General features: G+C 38.8%; 1 protein-coding gene across 1 annotated transcript; it reads left to right on the top strand.

Annotated features, from left to right (window-relative positions):
* Positions 1 to 22,296, top strand: LOC144644643 (disintegrin and metalloproteinase domain-containing protein 10-like). The gene is given in 17 exon segments (XM_078504176.1): positions 1 to 259; positions 361 to 502; positions 2,156 to 2,262; positions 3,578 to 3,812; positions 4,764 to 4,890; positions 5,277 to 5,409; positions 6,395 to 6,604; positions 11,209 to 11,375; positions 14,224 to 14,334; positions 14,336 to 14,405; positions 14,789 to 14,922; positions 14,924 to 14,943; positions 15,376 to 15,474; positions 15,931 to 16,015; positions 17,820 to 17,960; positions 17,962 to 18,196; positions 18,908 to 22,296. Coding segments are annotated over 17 exon segments (2,307 nt in total). The 5' UTR covers positions 1 to 195; the 3' UTR covers positions 19,135 to 22,296.

Raw genomic sequence — 22,296 nt, forward strand, 5'->3', positions numbered from 1 at the left:
TGTGATCATGCGCATTATTCCCAAAGGTGTGAGTGAGAATTTTGAATTTAATTTTCGAAGAATTTCTCTGTTATTTCTCGCGAATTTTAACCTTTAGTACTCTTTGGATCATCAACAAACCCTTTTGTAGTAAAAGGGCCTTCAGTCAGGTCTACTTTCCAGGTTTTTCTTCAAGAAGCGTTGCGGTTTCGAAGGATGGTAGCTCTTCGTGTTTGTTTTGCTTCTTTCGTACTTCTGTGGAGTTCTGCTTTGTCATATCGTAAGTTTAAATTCGTTTGTGGTTTAGTAATCCCTTCGCATTGAGCTACGTTATCAGAGGAAGATGAATTGCCGTCTAATTTTCGTGTTTGGTTTTAACAGGACGGCCGCTGGGGGATTTTATAAACCACTATGAAACGCTAAACTATGACACGACTCCAGTACTCAACCAACATGGTCGCGTGAGGCGTTCAAGTCCGAACAGCGATCATCTCATTGAATTGAATTTAAAGACTCACCAAAGGTAAGTTCCAACACTCAGACCGAGTCATGGTGCATGTAAATAGAAAGAAAATGGCGTAAAATCACTGAGACATTACTGCCAGACTTAAAGCTTAAAGTTCACCTGTGATGAAATGCTTCTAAATATCTGGTCACAACCGGAACCTGGCTGGCTCTCGGTTCAAAATTGTGTGTGGATTCTTTGATAAGAACTTCGAGGAATTCAATTCTTTATCTTATCTTATTATCTTGTTATGTTTTTGTGTTTGAAGTCCGTTCTTGCCTTGTATGTGATTGTGCAGGATCCGCATTCTTTAAATTGCGTTCTTCTAAAGACTGGTTTAACGAATATCCAGTAACTGAACTATCTATTTACCTAGCGGTATGATGGCTTTCCTTTTTTTGTAAACCAGAATTAAGCTCCAGTCTATTTTAGTTTGACTGATCCATCACTTGTTGTGGAATCTACACTCAGTAAGACTTCCGTTCATTCAAGTCATTCAAGGATGACTCTTTTGTTTTCTATTTTGGAACTGAATATTTGTTTTTATGTACTGGTTTTTGAAGGATAATTAGAAACTCAGTTTCAACTGTCTGAAGCGTATTGAATTATAATCCTTATTTGAATGCTAGTCTCAAACATTACATGTAAATGTAAAGTTCAGTTCCTCAAACAAGTGTCCATCAATAAAGCATGTCCTTGCATGTATAAAAGGAGCTATGCCATTAGGGATTTTGCAGATTTTTGGTCTAAACTGTTCCAAAATTAGTGGTAGGCAACATATCCCATGAAACATCTAAAGGAAGATAAAACAAATTTGCGGATAGAAATCAAGCTACGGCTATAAATATCAATATTTTGCAAACATAGTAATTTGACAGTGTCAACTTGATCTAAGAACTTGAACGCTTGAAGTTTGGGTGCACAAACTACTCAAGGATTATGAGTCTGGAATCAAGTCTCGATTATCAAGACAAAAAAGTGTTTCTCAATTATGCAAACGATTTATTATTAAAGGAAAGAGCAATAGCCATTCACATACAATGTACAGTAATGTAATTTCGCATTGACTTTTAACGACTTGAAAAAGTGCATCTAGGTGTGTAAGGGAAGAATAAAAAGTTATGTGCTTTTACTGGATGCATGTAACCGTCATTGAAATTATGCTAATTCTGGCCAAATCCCAATGTGCCTGTCACTTGAAGCCAGGCAAGTTCAAACAAACATTTGAGCTTTGAATCGAGTCACCATTTAGACATAGAATATTGAATATAAAAATAAAATAGAATTAACAATTATAATGAATTCATTACTGGTAATTCTCCCTTGGAGAAAACTGTTCAAGCTGCTTTGACTGTAAGGTTTTTTGCTGAGTAAATCACAATAATATGATTACATCCTTGGTTCAAATTATTTAAATTACACTCTGTTTGCATTTGTCTGTAGTTTATAACCCCAAGTCTGCATTTCATACCCATATCTTATTTACACTGTGTACCCAGTCCACAGTCAGTATGCTGTTTTTATATCCAATTTATTTTTAAGTCTGTGTTTTATATCCAATTTATAGACTGCACTCTGTGGTCAATGGCTTGCAATGGCCGGTTTGAAACCTTTCCACTTACAATCGAACAATTTTAAATTGACATTGTAATTACTTTTTGCCTTTTGCAGAGAATTAAAAATTCGTCTTAGAAGGGATACAGAACTTTTCACTGATGACTTCATTGCAGAAGGTGCTGACTTTGACCCTGCCAAAGTTGTATCAGGCGACGTCGAAGGTACAGTTTAAAATTCTTTTGTTGTAAGATAGATTTGGCTCTTAAGGAACACATTACAACCCCAGCCTCAGTGGAAGACTGCACATGTACACAACAGAAACTGTGCCTGCAAATTAATCATGAGTTATTTCTTCCCCTACTCATAGGCACACACTCAGTTATCCTTACAAGAGCCCATGTATGTGTCACACTAAATAGTACGAATGTAGGAAACTACATGATCACAATTGGCAAGAATATTAATTTTGCAACAAAATGTTCATTAAGTGAATAAGTCAGTAAACTTGTTAGTTGTTACAATTTACGTTGTGCCGCAGGCCAATGTAACACACTACATAAGCCCCCCTCCCCTTTCCACTCCCCCCCCCCTTAAAAGAATTACACTATTGATAATAAAGTGACAGGTTGGGTCAGACACACACGAACATGACTGTTCTTAAGATTAAGCTGTTGCACCATGCATGTACTACATGTATGTGGGAGGTGCGGTGGCCTAATGGTTAGCGTGCTCGGCTCCGAGTCAAACGGTCCGGGTTCGAGACCTGGCCAGGGTGCTGCGTTATGTTCTTGGGCAAAACACTTTACTTTTACAGTGCCTCTCTCACCCAGGTGTATAAATGGGTACTGACGAATTTACTACTGGGGGGTAACCGTACGATGGACTAGCATCCCATCCGTGGGGGAGTAGCAATACTCCTAGTCGCTTAATGCTACGGAAGTTTACCCAGATAAGCTCGGGCTGTATGGGCCATTTAGGCTCAGACACAGACCTTTTTACCATGCATGTACTATGTACATGTATATGTTGTGGTTTTATTTTATCTCTGGTTTAAATTTTTTCAAACCAGTTTGATTTTTATTTTCCTTTGTTTCAGATTATGATAATGATTATGAGACAATAAAAATCAAACTGGTTTGAAAAATTTTAAACCAGGGATACATGTGTAATTTAATTAAACCACAACATATATCTCTTCCTTCCTGAATAATGTTTAACTTATTTTTTTAAGGCATACATGTATAACACTTAAAGTTAAGTAGTTTTAAGTGTAAATAATGTCTATGTACAGTAGTAATAAGTGCAATAATTTTATTATAATTTTTGTAGAACTATATCATTAAAGAAAATAGAAATACAAAAAAGTGCATGCTTCCTTGCTCAGCTGGTTTTTAGTACATTGCACCAGTAAGGCAGAGGCCATGACATTAAATTCTGTCAAAGCCATTCTTTTAACCTTTCTTATAGTTTTCTTTATACCGGGTACATGTATTGCTGTAATGTTTTCAACTTACTTTTGTCCTTTTTTACATCCAGGGCATAGAAATTCTTTGGTCCATGGTTTTATATCTGATGATGGCGTTTTTGAAGGCAAAATTCATGTAGGAAATGATGAGTATTTTGTTGAGTCAGCCAAAGAGTATTTCGAAGATGCACCTAAAGACTTCCACTCAGTTATCTACGAGAAGAGAGATGTGCATTACCCTTATGCTTATGGTCCAGGATGTGGGGTGAATGAGAAAACAAAGAGATGGATGGATGAAGTTCGAAGGTTAGATGAAGTCTTTTTACTTTGGAGCTTCCTCTAGAGGACCGTATTGGATAATCACAGAAAAGAACATGTACATGTTCATGCATATAGAGTATTTATCTGTCTCGCACTTATAGCACACAAAAAAACTTGAAGAATTATTTCTGTTTCTGGATGGGATCATGTTCAGTCTGTGTGTACCGTATTTTCTTGATTAAACGCATTTGGCGTTTATTTCAAACTTGGCCCGATAGAGCCGACGTTTATTTGATTTCAGGAGTTTTTTCAAGCCCTATGTTTCTAAAAAATGATTTTTATTCATTGTAATATATGTAGACATTATTTTTAAATCATATTAACTTAAACCTTTAATAATTGTTTAAGGGGTTCATTTTCAAATACAACTTAGAGACCCAGCGTTTATTTCGGGGCCCGGCGTTTAATCGAGAAAATACTAACATGTACAATGTGCACTTATAAGGTTTCCTGACCATCAACCGGCAAGTACTCAATTGTACACCAAGGTGGAAAGAGCCCGTTGTGCAGGGGTTGGTGGGGGGGGGGGGGGGGGTGGGAGAGAGAACTGAGTGGTACACAGGAATTTTGAAGGAGGGAGTGGAATAACACCTGAAATGAATTGTTAATTTTGAATGTGCACAGGGCTTACAGGGCTTGAAAAAAACTTGAATTCCAGCTTGCCCATGGGGCAAGTGACTCTCAAATGTTGCTTGCCCAGGCATTTTTCCCCCTTGCCCAGATTCTCAGTTGAAAGATGGTTGTGAGCATGAAAAGTCACTTGCCAGGCAGGAAAACCTACTTGTCTCGGACGACCAGACGGGAGTTTTGTCAATCCCTGGCTTATAAAAATTCTGGGTTTGATATCAGTACCCCTGTAGTTTAAAGCCCATCCAAAGCCTCCAGTGAAGTTGTATAAGCCCAAGGCTTACATGCAATTGTTATTGAACCACTCAGGTCAGCAGTGCCAGGAGAGGTGGTGGAAAAGGAACATGGAACAATGTTTGAGCCAGTCATTAACAGATATCGCAGGGCACCTGCAGACATTAATACAAAGAAAGTGTCTTGTACATTAAAGATGAGGGTGAGTTGTTCATGGATATTATAAACAATTTTTCATCTGGTCTCCAAACATTTTATCATTATTTCCCTTGTGGCATTATTATAGTGTATAGTTATACAGGTATGGTTTATAAGATTATTAGAAAAATTATAATTATAAGATTATTTTTAATTTTGATTTGCATCATTCAATGAATGTTTTAAATTTATATTTAGAAGAAATCTCCTTTGGTTTACATTTTCCTTTTGTTGCAAATTTCATTGCATTTATAATATTGTTTCAGATTGCAGCTAGTGGAATTCACTTACCGGTAAACTGCCTGCTCTTACCCCAACTCCCAGGTGTAATAAAAAAAATGGTAATGCTTGTGATTCAAAAAGTTTCACTTATTCTTCCTTTACTTGTAGGCTGATCATCTTTTTACTGAGAACATGGCTGGAGGAAATAAGGAAAGAGCCATGCTCCTGATGGCAGACCATGTCAAGGCTGCTAATGCTATTTACACGCATACAGACTTCAATGGAGATGGCAAATTTGAGAGTAGGTTGAATGTCTACATTTTTAACAATTGCATAATATGTAAATTATGTGTGTATTAAATGGGCAACCTCGAGCCAAGTGGCGCATACTGCCAAACGGTTTCAATAGCATTAAGCAGCTAAGAATATTTCTTACCCCCCCCCTCCTGGATGGGATGCTAGACCATCACTGGGTACCCCCCCCCCCCAGCATTATTTTGCCTGTACCCATTTATACTCCTGGGTGTCTTGCCCAAGAACACAACACAGTGACCCTGTCCACTGGCTCGAACTCTGGAAACAGTTTTTGTAATTGTAACAGTTTTCACACCCCATGTCAAGAAATGGTCCTGAAAGGAAAAATTAAATTCTTTGTGGTACAGTTTGTAGGGTTAAGACAAGTCAGAGAATTTTATTTTGAGTCAGGGAAAACTGGCACATTAAAAAAAATCAGGGACAGTTGAAATTACATCACTGCTGATGAAATACCATTGAAGGCTGAAAGAAATTTTTCAGGCCAATGTGATCTCAGTGATGTTTTTTCTGTTGGTCAGGGAAATTTGATTTTTATCAGGAAGAAGTTAGGGAATTTTGAAAATGGATGTTTTTGCCAAGAGAACTTTCCAATGAGATGAGGTTTAGATCATTAGCTAATTCACACTTAAGCTAAATGGCAGAATGATATAAATAAAGAACTCATCATTGTGATTGCTTCTTGAGAATGTTTATGAACAGATTCATTTTTTTCAAGTGGATGATATTTCATGACAAGAAGGGATTTTTTTTTTATTTTCTGCAAGTTTGTAATACTGGGATCACTTTTGCACAGCCTTCAGAAGGCTTGGCTGCTCAGCTTGTAGAATTACTTTGACAAACATGACATGTTTACAATATTAAGAGCAGTGATAAATAAAGTTTACTTTATGATTATAAAAAAGTGCACATTTAGAGAAGTCTTCTGATTTAAACCTTTGAAGGTAACATAGATTCTTCTGTTGCCCTTTCAGGCATTCAGTTTCAAATCGCGAGAATGCAAGCCAGTGACAGCTCTGATGCTGCAGATCCCAACAACCCTTATAGAGATAACAACATTGGAGTGGAGAAGCTGCTTGAGCTCAACTCTGAGGAAAATCATGATACTGTGTGCCTGGCTTATATTTTTACCTACAGAGATTTTGCTGATGGTGTGCTTGGACTTGCTTGGGTTGGCGAGACAGGTAAAGGATGCTTAATAATGTTGCAATAATAATGTATACAGTCATGTTGAGATTTACATGTGCCTTGCAGTTTCCACTATACAGTAGTATGTGCATGAATGCACCAACCTCTGAAGCTTATCAGTAATTATTGTGATGTACAGTAGATATGCCTAGGGAGCAGTAAAATTAAATTGTTATATCGAGGAATCGTTATAGCGAAACTCCCAAATTAAAGATATGGCTGTAAAATAGCTGAAAATGTCGTTATATCGCTGGGGTACCGTAATGATTCGATTTAGCACCCTCCTTCCAATAAGCGCCCCCTTCCGAATAAGCGCCCCCCTTCGAATGTGTTTTTGTCAATAAGCGCCCCTATTCCAATAAGCACCCCCATTCTAATAAGGGCCCCCATTCTTATATGTGCCCCTATTCTAATAAGCGCACCCTATTGTGGATAACTGCCTCTACTGAAGTCATCGACGTCGAATAGATAAACGCATGAACATTTACCATACCGTACATGTATATATTTACTGCTAAAATGAACAATTCTTTTAAAAGTAGCTGAACTTTCAACAATTTGCTATTGTTACAGTTTCTGTTATTGTTTGTTATCTTAACATTTATTAAAGTTTTGTTTTGAACATTTGGTTGTTTCTCGAAAAATGAAATAAGCGCCCTGTCCCGAATAAGCGCCCTGTCTCGAATAAGCGCCCTCCTATGAGGTGCCAAAAGTAAATAAGCGCCCCGGGCGCTAAATCAAATCATTACGGGAAAACCTAAAATATACTTTCTTAATGCATATCATTTAATTGAATTTGTAACGATTATCAGAATGCTTCACTAATGTACATGTAACATTTCAAGCACACATCATTGTACAAAGCTTTTGACAGAAACGTTAGAGATCACTCGATTACTGCAATGCTATTGTATTATATTCGATGTTTTGCTTAACTTGTGACTGTGTACTAATAATATTGTTATATCAGGAAAGATTTTACGTTCAGTCCACTAAATTCTAATCCTTATAGCGGGAATATCGTGATATCGAGGATTGTTATATCGGGGTTCCACTGTACATGTAAATTTTGTCTTGCCAACATCATCCCACTTACTTTCTGTACATGTACATGTGTGTAATGTACAGTAATCATCTTTTGGAGTTCAGGAAGTCATTGTGCAAGTCATTTTTCTTTAGGGAAGTGGTCATAACAAGTGTACTCGACGAGGACCCACCTTGTGTAGGGGAAGGGGGGCTATGCAAGATACCACCTGTCTAACAAGTCAAACAGACAAAATTTATTGGCCTTAAAATTTAAGCTGAGACTTTCATATTCGGTGTGCATATAGCTTGTATTGCAAGAGAAATGGCCCAAGGAGACTATACAAACAAGACACCCTCTTTTTAGGTGGGGAACTGCCTTTTTGAAGAGTGGTGGGTCCTGTCTGAGTATAATTATTAGTTTTGACCACTTCCCTTATTCTATTTAATTTTTTTGTAAAACTAGGGAGGGCCATGTCCTGTAAACTACTGGGCAACCATTAAATTATGTTACTTTCATTAAGGTAGTAGAAACGTGTAAAACTGGACCTGATTAAGGGTTAAAATGTGCACATACACTGTACCTTGAAATACCCGGGGTATGGTGGCATTTACTTCTGGAGATAGAGCATTCTAATTATTTTTGAGTTATTTTTTCAAAAATAGCTCTTAGTCGGCATGATGTTCCCGTGTAATCATTCAGTCAGTCAGTCAGTGGGTCAGTGAAGTATGTTTGTTTGTCACACCAATCAGATTTCAGGTACTATCAGAACCAATCAAATTGTAGTTTATAAGGGGGAAGCAATCTGACACAGTTGTAGTGAGCGATTTCGTTCGAAGATTTTAGATTTGTAGGAGGCGGAATTGGTGAGTTGTGAATTAACCCTGGATTAAAAACGTTTTTCGTAACGCTCCCCTACTTACAACGCACACGCCGTGAGCGAAAGGCCCAACACTAACTTGTTATTCTTCTTATTCGAGCGTACGTTTGGAGAGGCTAGCTTTCCTGACCGTAGTAAAAATTACATATAACATTTGCACAATGTAGATTTGAAGAATAATGTTGTCGTTACTTTTGCCGTCCGCTTTGCGAAGTTCGTTGGGAAATTAAGTTTGTTACGAAGTTGCCAAATAGGTTGCAAGTTCGCGAATCAAATTGTGAGCTTCGATACAAAGTTCCCAACTTCGGCCCGAATTTATTAAAACCTTCTGTAATTATGTTATCAAAAAGGGCTTTGCTACGCTAGACTGTTGGAAACAAATGTCATAAAAATGAAAAACGTTTATGTTCCGCGAGCGGTAAACATGTCTCGAACAAATTAGTCTTCCCTGTCGCGTCGCGTCGGCTTCGATTAAAATCAATTTTATATATGGGTAAACCATCCAGTTTCATCCGGTTTACAAACGCAGAAGACTTGAAATTGAAGACAGTGAAGATTATGCCTTACAGAAATCGTTAAATATGTGTTTTCATACAGAAAAGTTAAAATTTGACCAAATTTCTACGTGCATATAATTTATTTATCGGCAAATCACTTGCGTGATCGCTGATGCGAAACGTTGTCTTGCACTTCAAGCTACTTGAACCTTCCTTGACCAGTTCTAAAATCATCTAGTTCAGAAATCGCCGACTTTCGAGCAACATGTCTTGTTTCTCCTCTACCAAACTTGAAAAGTTCAGTCGGGCCGAAGTTAGGAACTTTGTATCGAAGTTCGCAATTATATTCGCAAAACTCGCAACGTAAATTGACAACATCATAACAAAGTTTCCAATTTCCCAACAAACTTCGCAAAGCGGGCGGCAAAAGTAAACTATAAAAATCAACTGTAAAACATCTCGTTCAAACATTTAATGAACCGGTACAAGTATAAACTTTGCTGTTAAAAGCAACTACGATCGATAGCAAAAACAGACTAAGAGCGTGCCATTTCGTGACAATTTGATAACTCAATTAGTTCTTGTTTGTTGAATAGAATTTACGTTGTGAATGAACGAAAATCTTTGTTGAACAGTTCTGATAGGAAACAATTACTCCAGGTGTAGTGCGCTTTAAAGAACTTTCCCGAAGAAAGTGGTTTTTGATTTGATTCGTTTATTACTTCGTTTATTATAGTACTTTTCGTTCAATGTCTATATCGAGACGTGGCTTTTTTCTAGTAAAACAAGGGTATCGAGTTACGTTCGTTTTAAAAAACAAAGGTGCCATGTTACAAAAGTGAGAAAAACAACAATATCATGTTACAGTGTTTGGCAAAAAGCCAAAAGTATTCCGTAACAAACAAAAGAAAGGAAATGGTTACTAGAAAGCTAGCAACAAAATAACCGCTTTAAACAGAATAAGAACGTGCCATTTTGTGACATTTTGATAATTGAATTAGTTTTTGTTTTTTCAATTAAATGATGAAAATTTACGTATTGAATAAAACAGTTCTGATGTATCAAAATGCACGTGAAAATTATTTTGTTTGCAAGCACATTTTGTGCAAAAAGTGACTCCGTGGGCTGCCATACACAAATAGCTCAACCCTTGGCATAAACCATCCCAACAGGACAATCACCCAGTTTCACCCCAAGCCACCCCATAAATTGAAAAAATAACTCCTGCACGCTTAGCGTGCCTATGTTTATAATTATGTGCCTCAACTTTGAACAGCCATAATTTTGTCAAAAATGGCTCGTCTGTGCCGGGTATTTATACACAGTTTTCTCAACATTACACAAATAAACAGTGCAAATTTCACCGAGATCTGACAATTCTATACCTTAAAATTGCAAGTATCTTTTGAGGTAGTCGATTACGGCAGCGAAATTAGCGAATGAAAACAGCTAAATATGCGTTCGACGCTTTGTTTTTGCGGCATATTGAATTGTTACACGTAGACCAGTGTTCAATGTGTTCAAAGCCGTATCGTTATGATTGCTCCACGAAAAAGCTTGATAAAATACGGATATTTCCGACTACGATCGGAGAAAACATGGCGGCGTAAACAAATACAATACACATAGCAACGCCAGATTTTGCAATTGCGTTACGGAACTCGTGCTGCGTTTCGTCTGGGCTCTGCCTGGCTCTGCGAGGGTCGGATATCAAGAGAGCTTCTTCGTGGGCTTAAGAAGGCTTACACAAAAGCCATATATTTAGTGAATGCTTTTGAATTATATTTGAAGATGAAATGCGAAAGAATTTTGCTGTCTTTGACTAAAATTTTGCTTGAACTGCGTAGATACGATCGCATGTTGTAAAGCCGATTCATGTAGCATTGCTGTCAATGCTAGGTCACATCGACTTGGATTGCAGAGCGCTGATTATTAACATTGCAAAATGGCGCTTGTAGCAACCAACTTTGGCCTTATTTTTCTCTCATTTCTAAAAGAAGCCCCCATCTCTTGTAATTGTGTTAACTTCATTAATATCTTTGAAAAGAAGAGCGAGTGTTTTGGTATGGTTTATTTTTGACATTTGAAGAGTTCTACTACCTTAAATAAAGTCTCTCTTTGTCTCTTCACCCAAGGATATTCATTTTTGCATTATCCTTGTTGTTTATAATCAATATTTCTTACTGTGTGTTTTACCAGGTGGAGCTGCTGGCGGAATTTGTGAAAAAGCAACATTATTCAGAGATGGGAAAGAGAAAAGCTTGAATACAGGAGTTGTTACGTTTATCAACTACAGCAAGAAAGTAACACAGAAGGTGTCTCAGATCACATTTGCACATGAACTTGGCCACAACTTTGGCTCTCCAGTGAGTTGTTGTATTCAGTTAGAATTCTAGTTATAATGATGATGATGATGATGATGATGAACATTCATGCAAAAAATAAAAATAAAAATCCTTACTTAACCCTCGGACCTACAAGGGGGGGGGGGGGGTGTGGTTTTTGCCAAATTTTGAAAAAAAGATTTACTCTACAATGCTGAAACTTTCAGTCGCTGTTCATTCATCCTTTGCGGAAATTTTGATATGTCAACCATGTCTCCATGGTATTTGACGTTGCCATGGCAATGTCATAAATACAGGCAGGTCTTGCCAAAAATCGTCATTTTTAACATTTTTCTTGATTTTTTCCAGTTTTTTTTTTAACAGAAGTGCAAAATTTGTTTATTTTTACATTCCCTAAGCATTCTGGCTTGATTTTGCATCAATTTCCGTTATTTTGTGACTTTCTAAGAAAATGTTGAAATCCAAGATGGCGGATCCAAGATGGCGGCTCTTATGACGTCACGTGACGTCACATGACGTCACAGGCAATTATAATAATTATGTCATCTTGTAGAGTAAGCTAAGGGCTTTCTTCTCAGTGCAAAATATTTTCGTTATGCCTCAATATAACGAAAACTCCGGGGAGGGGTTCCATCCCCCCCCCCCTTGTACGATGGTGGGGGTGTGAGTTTGCTTGTACGTCCGAGGGTTGAGACATAAGTTGAGCTTTTTTAAAGAGGCAAAAATATCACATTTTCCTATTTTGTGAAAAATCTGTTTTACAGATTTTTATTTTATTTTGCATGAATGTTTAATAAAAGCCAATTTTTGTAATTTCTGAAATTTTGAGGTGGGGTCTTACGTGTAGATTTTGAGAAAAATGCCATTGAAACTACCAGTGCCTAGTCCCCTCTTAAGCACTCGGTCATTTATTTTGGCTCTTTATTGATTGTTTATTAGCATTTTTATTGTTCAAAAGTCACATATAATGGTTGGTTACAAGCTATTAACTGCCCTTTCATATTTATAACTCTAGATTTAACTCTGCTAGTTAACCTGTCCGTATACTTCATTTTCCATCTTTTTTTCCATTAATTTTTCTTTTATTTTTTTCTTTTATTAGTTTTGTCTTTGTGTGTTTGTGTGTTGTGTAGTTTGCTATTTAAATGTTAAGTATACTTGACCTTTTTATAAATTATTGTTAGTAATAAAAACTAAGTATGGCTGCCCAATCTTGTTAGCCAATCGTGGTTATTCTGGGCAGCCATGCAATTTACTTTATTTTTTTTATTATTGTAATATTGTTAATTTAATTGAATGTATAGGGTGCAAATAAAGTTGTTGTTGTTGTTGTTGTTGGTTGTTAAAGAGAGTTAAAAGTTGGGCTTGTTCACCCCCTGAAAACTGAATGTGCAAATTATTATAACGCAGTTATTAAAGTTAAAGGAGAAGTTCACTCCAGAATGGCCATTTATTTTCTTTACGCCAATAAAAAGTTTATACAAAGATATGTTATTCACCAAAATTTCAGCCTCCAACGTGCGCTATTTATTTACATGTACAACCCAGTCATTGCATCCAAAATGTTTAACAACTTAGCTCGTTTTGTTATTAATAAACGTCGGGTCAAAAATGCTAACTTTTAAATAAACGCCGGGGACGTTTGATCGAGCGGTCCCGGCGTTTATTTGCAGTCGAGCAAACAAGTAAATATATTCTCTTAAACTGCTATTCCAAACTGGTACGGTTTGCTTCTTTGGTAATTTTTTTTATAATGTTCAAGGAAGTCCGGCGTAAAATAACTAGGATGGATGCTGTAAACAAAATGAAACAGCAATGTTTGCGTTCGTGTTGTCATGACTGACACACTGTTGTTTATAACAGTGAACGTTTATAACTGCGGAGGACTTTGGCGACATTGCCGTTTATGGACTCATTGGTTGTTTATGTTCTGCAGTTTGGTTTGTAACAAATCTTGATTGCAACATGCATGTGCCGTATGCAATACTGTTACTTTGGTAAAAATCATCCTCGGAGACCCAAGAGCAGTTTGTCGGCCGGGACGACGAGAAAAATCGTGGTTCTCGGGACTGAAAAAAATTACAGAAAATTGCACTTCGTTAATAAACACCGGACCCCGCCAAGTTTGAAATAAACGCCGGAGGTGTTTGATTTGAGAAAACACGGTAAGCAAAATGACTAACCTCCATTCTTTCCTTATTCTTTCGCCTCCTTTCGCTTGCATGTCGTTTGAAGGGAGTTACAGAAGGAGATTTCTTGAAAATGGTTTATATTGCGTCTGGCTTTTTCTATCTTTTGTGGGTATTTCCACGCAGGAGACTGCATCTCTGATCTACTTTGAAGCAGTCTTCCACATACCCGGTAGTTTACGGAACACACAAATAGTTTTGTCCGCTTTTGAGCAATTGTTCTTTTAAATATCGGAAGACGGTGAAAATAAACACCTCTTTTCGTATTTCTTGGAGCTCTGTGTGAGCAAAATGGTGCTGCACAAACAGGCATTTTGACAAACAAAAGCCACTACAAAGAAATAAGGAGTTTACATGTGAGGTATTTAAATTTCCCCGCCAAACTTCAGGCTGCGCTCTTTGACGTCACGCATACATTACCAGCTCCAAGATGTCAAGTTTTGGGCTACTTCAAAGAAAGATTTCGTAGGGGTATAGCGCACGTTGGAGGCTGAAATTTTGGTGGATAACGTATCTTTGTATAAACTTTTTATTGGCCTAAAGAAAATAAATGGCCATTCTGGAGTGAACTTCTCCTTTAAGAGATAAATCAGATTATGCCAGTTAATGCGCTTGTTGTGGGTGCTTAAAACTGCATGGAATTGGGATGAATGAAAATAATTGCTTTCTTAAACTTTCAGCACGATACTTCTTCTGAATGTGCCCCTGGAGGAAGTGAAGGGAATTACATCATGTTTGCAAGAGCCACTAGTGGAGATCAAAAGAACAATCGGCTCTTTTCACCATGTAGCACGGGAGAAAATGAATGCTGTGATGGATGTCAAGGGAAGATGTAATGATGATGAGAAATGCTGCTTTCAAGGTAAAACATTTGAATCAAACTGTACTAAAGAAAAAGGTGCACACGAGTGCATTGTTGAGTTATATAAGCATGCAGGAATTTTTAAGACACAAGAAAAGTGCATAGAGAAGCACTAAGCGCAGCTGAGTGCTTCTTGCACTTCTGGAGTGCAATTGTTATTCCCAGTATGTATGTTGTGACTTTGTACAGTTGTGGTCAAGGTTTCAAATAATTTCTTCTGTTGTGAAGTTGACTGAAGCGAAAACAAATTTTTATACACAAAGTAAAGTTAGGAAAGTAAGTTAATATTGCTTGCCTTCTCAAGCTTTTGCTCAAGTTGACCACTTAAGACCTGTGTGAAGTATTAAACGTTCTTGAATGTATTTCTCTGTTTGTTTGTGTAGAGGCCCAAGGAGCCATCTGTGGTAACATGGTTGTGGAGAAAGGTGAAGAGTGTGACTGTGGTTATGTTGGAGATGAGTCATGCAAGAAGGATTTATGTTGCGAAGGTCGTAATGGAACTAGTGGCTGCAAACGTTATGCCAGGGAAAAAATGCAGGTTGGTCAAATTTTATTTTGAAACATGTATAAAAGTACATGTAGGAGGCATGTTAGCCCAATGGTAAAGTGCAGCGCCTTGGCCTCCAGATTGGTGAATTCCAAAATACGCAAAGATTCTAATCACTCACAAAAACTCCCTTCAACCTCTCAATTGCTCATCTGCCCATTCATTATGTTGCATGAGTATCCTTACTTCTGTTTCTATAATTGACAGCAGTATAAACCTAATGTCAATAAGCTGTCGTGAATTAAATAGGCATCATCTTTGATAGCCTTGAAACTTTATTTCATTAATTTACTTTGACTTGATCTTTAAGTTAAAGTGATTTAATTTTGTTGAAAAATGATTCTTCTGGGGGCCGAAAGTTAACAGCAGCCACATTTGCATTGAGTCTATAGTAATTATTGTTCGTTGCTATTTCTATTTCAGCCCAAGTGAAGGCCTTTGTTGCAAGGAAGACTGCACCTTCCAGACTACAAAATTTTTGTGTCTTAACACTACAGAGTGTGCTAATAGCTCCTACTGCGAGTATCCTTTGTACAAAACCAGCAGTGTTCCATACTTGTACGTGCATCCATCCATCTATCCATCTAGTTTGTTTCTGTATACTTTTAGAAGAGGGAAGCATGGTGATGAAATGGTTAGAGCTTTTGACTCTGGTCTGGGTTCGAGCCTTGGCCGGGGTCATTGTGTTGTGTTCTTGGGCAAGACACTTTACTCTCACAACACCTCTTTCCACCTTGTTGTATAAATGGGTAACAGCAAATTTAATGCTGGGGGGGGGGACCCTTCGATGGGCTAGAATCCCATCCAGGGAGGAGTTGAAATACTTCTAAGTCAGTTCTTGCTTCTGAAACTGGGATAAGCTCCAGTCTGACGGGCCACTAGGCTCAAACACAGACTGTACTTTTACAAAAGAATGACAATGTGTCAGTTATGTTTGGCATCAATTTTACTGTTAGTATTTCCTTGACGTTTTTTTAGTGGATCGAATGCTACCTGCCCTGCACCTCCGCCTAAAGCCAATCTTACTTTCTGTAACGATAAGAGACAAGTCTGCATATCAGGGGTAGGTCTGTGCATATTAGTAAAATACAGTAGAACCCTGGTAACGTCGAACTCCTTGAAGATGCGAAACGAGTGAAAGGACAGTCCGAGTTAGCAAGGGGTTTGGCGAGTTACATATGCGGTTGTACAATGATTGAATAAGACTAATTGCTCAATTGTGGGTTCAAATCCAATACGGGAAATGAAAGTACGTTGTTCGAGTTATCCGAGTTCGAGTTACCGGGGTACTAGGCTTGGGGATAAAGTAAGCAATGATTTTTCAGCCTGAACCTCGATGTGAATCTATTGTCTATTCCCCCAGCCCGGTTCCAGTTAAATTTTGATTGCGTGACAGGCCTATTAAAGGACGTCTGATGTATTGAAAATGCAATTTTTCTGTGGAGATGAATTAATTTACCTTTGCAATTGTACATACACGATTGACTGAAATACCGGTAGTTGGGTTTCGGACTTTTCAGCGTCAAAGTGTCAACGTTATTTGGATGCAAACTTTATGCTTTGATTTCCATGGCGATGGAGATTCTTGTTTGGGGTAGTATCAGTTGCTATTCTCTCCTCAAGAAGCCGTTTTAGAGACTTGATGCCCCATGTTGTTATTCCTTTTCAGTTTGACCTACAAACGTGGTGTTTCGTCTGTGAGTTGTTGCTGTTGTCTTGTTTGTTTATTTTTTGTTTTGTTTTGTTTGTTGTTGTTTTTTCGCTCCGACGGCTAACACTCGAAAAGTCGCCTTTTTCAAATTCACTACGGCCATAGACTTCAAGTTTGTAATCTACTTAGTGTTTCGTCTGTGTTAGTTTTGTGGATCAACTTTTCAGGTTCCTGGGTGAAACTGCTCACGCTACCCCTCCCCAAACCTAACAAAGGTTTTGCCAAAAAAGAACGATAAGTAAGCGTCGTTATAGATTTGAGGTTTGGGGAGGAGGTACCAACGGTGAGCAGTTTCCCAGAAAACCTAACATTGAGTTCCTCTTTGAAAAGGACAGTTTTCGGTTGCTGCACGGCCGCTTCTTTCACGTGCCCTCCTCTTAGACTGCAAGGCATTGTGGTCCAAAGTAACAAGGGCTGGGAACAAGGATTTCCGTCCGAGATTCGAGGCCACGCATCTTCCTTATAAGTCAAGATGTTTCAAAAGAATGTTTAGCCCTCACTGTGCAACTTCCGTAGGAATTCTATACTCCAACCGGCTGGATGTTGCAAAAAAATTTTCACTAATTAAAAAGCCGAGCGCTTAGAGCTCTTCGTTTTCTCATACAAGCCGGCTACAGTTATCGATTTGACATGGGACTGGACGCGACCTCTGAATGGCGAGACTGGGACAAAAACCCCCAGGTCTCTCATGACTGTGCTTGTGATGTATAGCATTAAGGGCGCATTCTTTTGGGTTTATATAATAACAGACGATACACAGAATTCAGTTCCCAAGAGAATGCATATTCTAAAAGCGGAGTACTGGTGACATGAGTACTATTGTATCTGCGTACGATCGCAGAGATTGCAGAAAATAGAACCAGTTCTATTCCCGGGGCTGCGTATGAGATCCCGCCAAAACGCTCACCAGAAGAAGCGCATATTCGATCGACTGCCTATTCCGAGTAAACCGTATTCCGTATCATTCTGCTATTCTGAGCATGAATGCTACGGCAATCGTATTCCGTTCATTCCGAAATCGGAATAGGTCGCCAAAAGAACTTTGCGATCACCGTCCAGTAAATTTCTTTGAATTCCTTCGTCTGCAGATCCACTGCGATAGTCTACATCAAAAGAATGCGCCCTAAGTAACTTATAAACTTTTTTTGTTGCATAGGATTGCAGTGGTTCCATTTGCCTCAAGGTCGGCTTGCGTGAGTGCCAATGCAAGCAGGAGGATCACCTGTGTGATGTGTGCTGTAAAGACGGTGAAGATGGTGAATGCCAGCCAGTGAAAGACATCCCTGCCATGGAGGAAACTTAGAGACGGACACAGGACACTTCCGAAACAGTTCCCTGGCGCGCCGTGTGACGACTACAACGGATACTGTGATGTGTTCCTCAAATGCCGTGCGGTGGACGCGGATGGCCCGTTGTCGCGTCTTAAAGACAAGTTCTTCAGTAAAGAGGCCATCTTGGGATACTTTGCATGGATCAAGCAACATTGGTGGGCTGTGGTGCTTATGGGTGTTGGGCTTATTCTGCTCATGGCAGGTACAGTTGCGCGCGCGCGGTGTGTGTGTGTGTGTGGATTCTCGCGTGATTTTGGCTGTCTCTGCGCGTGTTATCAGATATGGCCAGGATTGAACGCTAAAGAGATGCACGCCCTTTTATGATGGACATCACAAAGTGTCCTCACTGATAAAAGTTCACCAAAACACACATATAAGTAGCGATTTTGTAAAACACTTTACAATAAAAATTTGCGATAAGACTTAACGCAACAACAACAACAACGCAACAACGGGCCATCGTCGTCGTCTTTTTTCAATTTTTAAACAGAGTTTATGATGTTTTCATCGAATACTATCTTTATCGCAAGTTTTATTGTAAAACACACATCCTTATGTCAAATATGAACTAACCCGGTGATATATAAAGTGCTTATTAACCAACACCAGCGTTCAATACTGGACATTAATCTATCCGTACTGAACAAATATCCTGTGTTATTATTCAACAAATGCGCGCGCTGCCCATATATGGTCAAAATGTTATTGATATCTGTCATCCATACATAACATACATAAACACGTACGTAGGTTACGTAGGTTGCGAAGATTCGACAGTTTTTTTATCTGCAAAATTTGTTTCGTTGACAGTTTGTTGAATAATAAAACAATTATCCTGCTCAATCTTGCAGAATATCGTCTGATACTTCTTATGAGACAGTGCTGCTTTGACATATTACTTTTGCGCCCGCAGGTTTCATCAAATTGTGCAGCGTGCACACGCCGAGCAGTAATCCCAACCGGAAGCCAGCTCGTCAGCTGACTCTACGCCGTCAACCACAGCAGGCGCGTAACCAACGCAACCAGAGAGGTCGACCAAACCAAGGGAACCGAGGGAACCCCCGTCACGACCCGGGATACGATGATCCACCACCCTACCCCGGTGCGCCCATGGAAATGCGCGGCGGAGGGCGGCGATAGGAATTTTTGGATAGTCGGTGTATTATTTGTAAGCTTACTCTTATCATTTAGGGATTACACTTGTAGAAGCGTTAGTTATCAGTAGGGCTTTAGTATTTTGTATTTCAACGCAATCGTGTTTGTCTTAACCCTTTAAGCTATCCATTTCCATAGTTCGTGTTGGACTCACTCCTCGTTTCACAGCTGTTTCCTGGGTAACTCCAGCTATGACAGCGAATACTGCGACAAGCGACGGCAGACATGTCTTAACGTGAACTGCAGAGCTTTAATGAAACGTTTCATGTGTCCATTGAAGGCATCTTAATGGAGAGTAAAGGTGACGTCTTTTAATTAGGCGACAGACACAGCATATAACTATGCAACCATTACAACGCGTAACTCCTCACGTGGAACTTACAGATCTCGCAACGCTGTTGTTAGCCTCCTACGCAGACATTCTTTGGGGAGGAGTGCGTGACGACCCAAAAGAATCTCTACACAGGAGGCTAGGCTTTTGTTTGCAAAGTTTCACTAGTCTTTATCCATAGATGCAAATGCACTTGTAGTAGCACTTCACAAAGAAATAGATTATACGTGGGTTATGCCCAACTGAGTAGAGAAAAGAAATGGAACTTAAAGGGTTAAATTTTGTGCATTTAGTTAGTGACGGCTTAAGCTTATCAAGATAAACAAATTATTACGTATATGGAGAATTTTAGAAAACAGGAAAAAACAATGTTATATCACCTTGTAACCTATTCGGCTTCGAGCAGTACCTCTATTCCCTGACGGATTGTAAAAGGCCAGAAATGTACGCATGGCCAATTTTGTCTATGGCGTTTTGCCCGACTATAATTTCGTTTACTCGCAGTTGTTATTTAGGTCGTCACGCAACGGTTCTCCCCACTGAAGTGTTGTGTGACGATTTAGGTAACGGCTGCAGGAGGCTACTAAACGATACACGAGGTAAAAGAGTGCTTATTATAGGAAGCACGTCTGGTCAAAATGCGTGTTAAATATATTTGTTTATCCATAACCATACGAAATTGCATATAGCTTAGCTTTCGAGATACAAGCAACCTCCGAAATAGGTGCAGTATGTGATAGTTGAACCTTTTAGGTTGAAATTTAACGAAGCTTTTGCACGGTACGGTAGTAAGTGTTGTCGAAGCAGTCTGAACAGAAGCGGTCTGCACGCGGTCGAAGCTTGAGTTTTCTTACCTGCATATTGTGATACTGGTCGACTGCTATAACTCAAGCCTGGTTTACACGAGCGATGCAAACGCAAATGCATGGAAAAACGCGTGTGAACTAGCACAACGCAAAAGGAAACGCAAGCGTAAATAAAAGCACAAGGAATAAAGAATTGTCCATATTTTTGCACCTGGCTTTACGTATGAACATTGCTAACGCAAGCAAGCGAGGCCTGACTAGTCCGCCTTCTTGGAAAAGACTTCAACTGCGTCTGCGTAACTTAAGTTCTTTGTTTTTGCGTTCTTCGTGTGAACTTCGCTTATATTTGCGCTTGCATTTGCGTTTGAATTTTAAATAAGAGTGGGGATGGTAAATGCAGCTCGATAATTCTCATTGTACAGGTTGTGGATATGGCTTTTTAATGCGTCCATATTTTGTAGTATTGTGATTGAATATAAAATTTTGCGGAATTAAGTGCTGTTGGTTATAGCAAACGGATTTCTTCAGCTCTATCAACCTATTTAGGGAATTTGAAAACGCAGAATTGCTGATAGATGTTTTAGTCGGAATGTCTTCCATGTAGATATGAAAAAATAACTCGTTAACTCTTGCAAAACTCGAAGACAGGAATTGCTTTTAGAATTAGAAGGGTTAAGAATTAGAAGGGTTAAAGAATACGCATTTATATTAAAAAAAAACGTCATATACCTTTATAAATTTAGAATTTTGATATTTTTCTTTGTGAGTCTCGATTATTACAACTTCGTTCGTCGGGTTTCTTTAAGTTAGTCATTCAGCCTCTAATCTCGTCTACCGAGTTCACGGAACACTGATTGAAAAATTCGTTGGATTCTTTGCCAAAAGTGATCCTTAGAACTTGAAGGTTCACTTAGTAATCATTGTTGTAATGTCACTCACTCTCATTGGCTTAAAAGGGTCACGTGGCACAAGCTTAGTTTAATCTGCCTTACCTTTGCCTCGGTCATGTATTCATCTTTGCAAAAGTTTGACAAGTATTCACATGAGTGATTAACTATTATAAAGTTTAGTTAGACTGACATCTGACAGCCCCCAGGCATATCTAATATATATATTTTCACACAAAAGTCATGGGTGTTGTGTTGAAAGCAGGTTCGTTTAGCCTTGCACTTGTTTAAATTACGTAACAAAGTGTTAGAGTTGATCATTGCTGCTGGTAATTTGACTAATTATTCTTGAGGAAATGCATTCCTTATTCCCTTATATTCCTTAAGAAGATTTCTCGTGTAAACACGTTTGGCTTAGCCCTGAGATCTCTGTCTGAGTTAGCTGTTATATCTGTCACAAAGAGGCCTTATCGTGTCTGTCATTGGGACGTGCTGCCGTTTAATAATTTAATATTAACGTGACTTGGTATCATGGCTAGTCAACCTAAGATGAAAGTGTTGTCGAACACAAGCAGCAAGGTTCGACCTACCGCTATACTGTAAGGCACTGCTGACCACCATTTCACAATTTTGGGTCCGCGACTGCTTCTGGGACTGTTTTAGCTGACGCGGGGAAAGTAGAAAATGGCGGGAACGAGAAAGTCACTTGTTTTTGGCTTTTTCCAGGCTCCCAGGTTGTCCTCGTTTCGCCCGCAATCTGGGAACCTGGAACAGGCCAGCATCCTTCGGGATCCAATAATTTTGCTAAGAAATTATTTAGTTAAAATGGAAACGCAACGATTCGTTGGCTTCAGCATTTTGTTTTGGCTTCACAAGAGACGCAATCTTGTTTTCCCAAACAATCCCAGATATCTTAGCGTGTCCAGTTTCCCAAAACTCTTGGATTTTTACTTTTGAGTTCTCTATAATGTGAATTTTGTAAGATATTGGACGTGATCTGTTATTTTTGTGGTATCGCCATTTATAGTCAAGTGATACAGGAGTAGAATTCTCCCAAGTGTCCTTTTTTTACGCAATTAAATGCTTGTAATCAAATGTCAATAAAGTTTTGTACAGTATCTTA

This window comes from Oculina patagonica, chromosome 2 (genome assembly GCF_052425735.1).
Source record: "Oculina patagonica isolate OP01 chromosome 2, crgOcupat, whole genome shotgun sequence".
NCBI lineage: Eukaryota > Metazoa > Cnidaria > Anthozoa > Scleractinia > Oculinidae > Oculina > Oculina patagonica.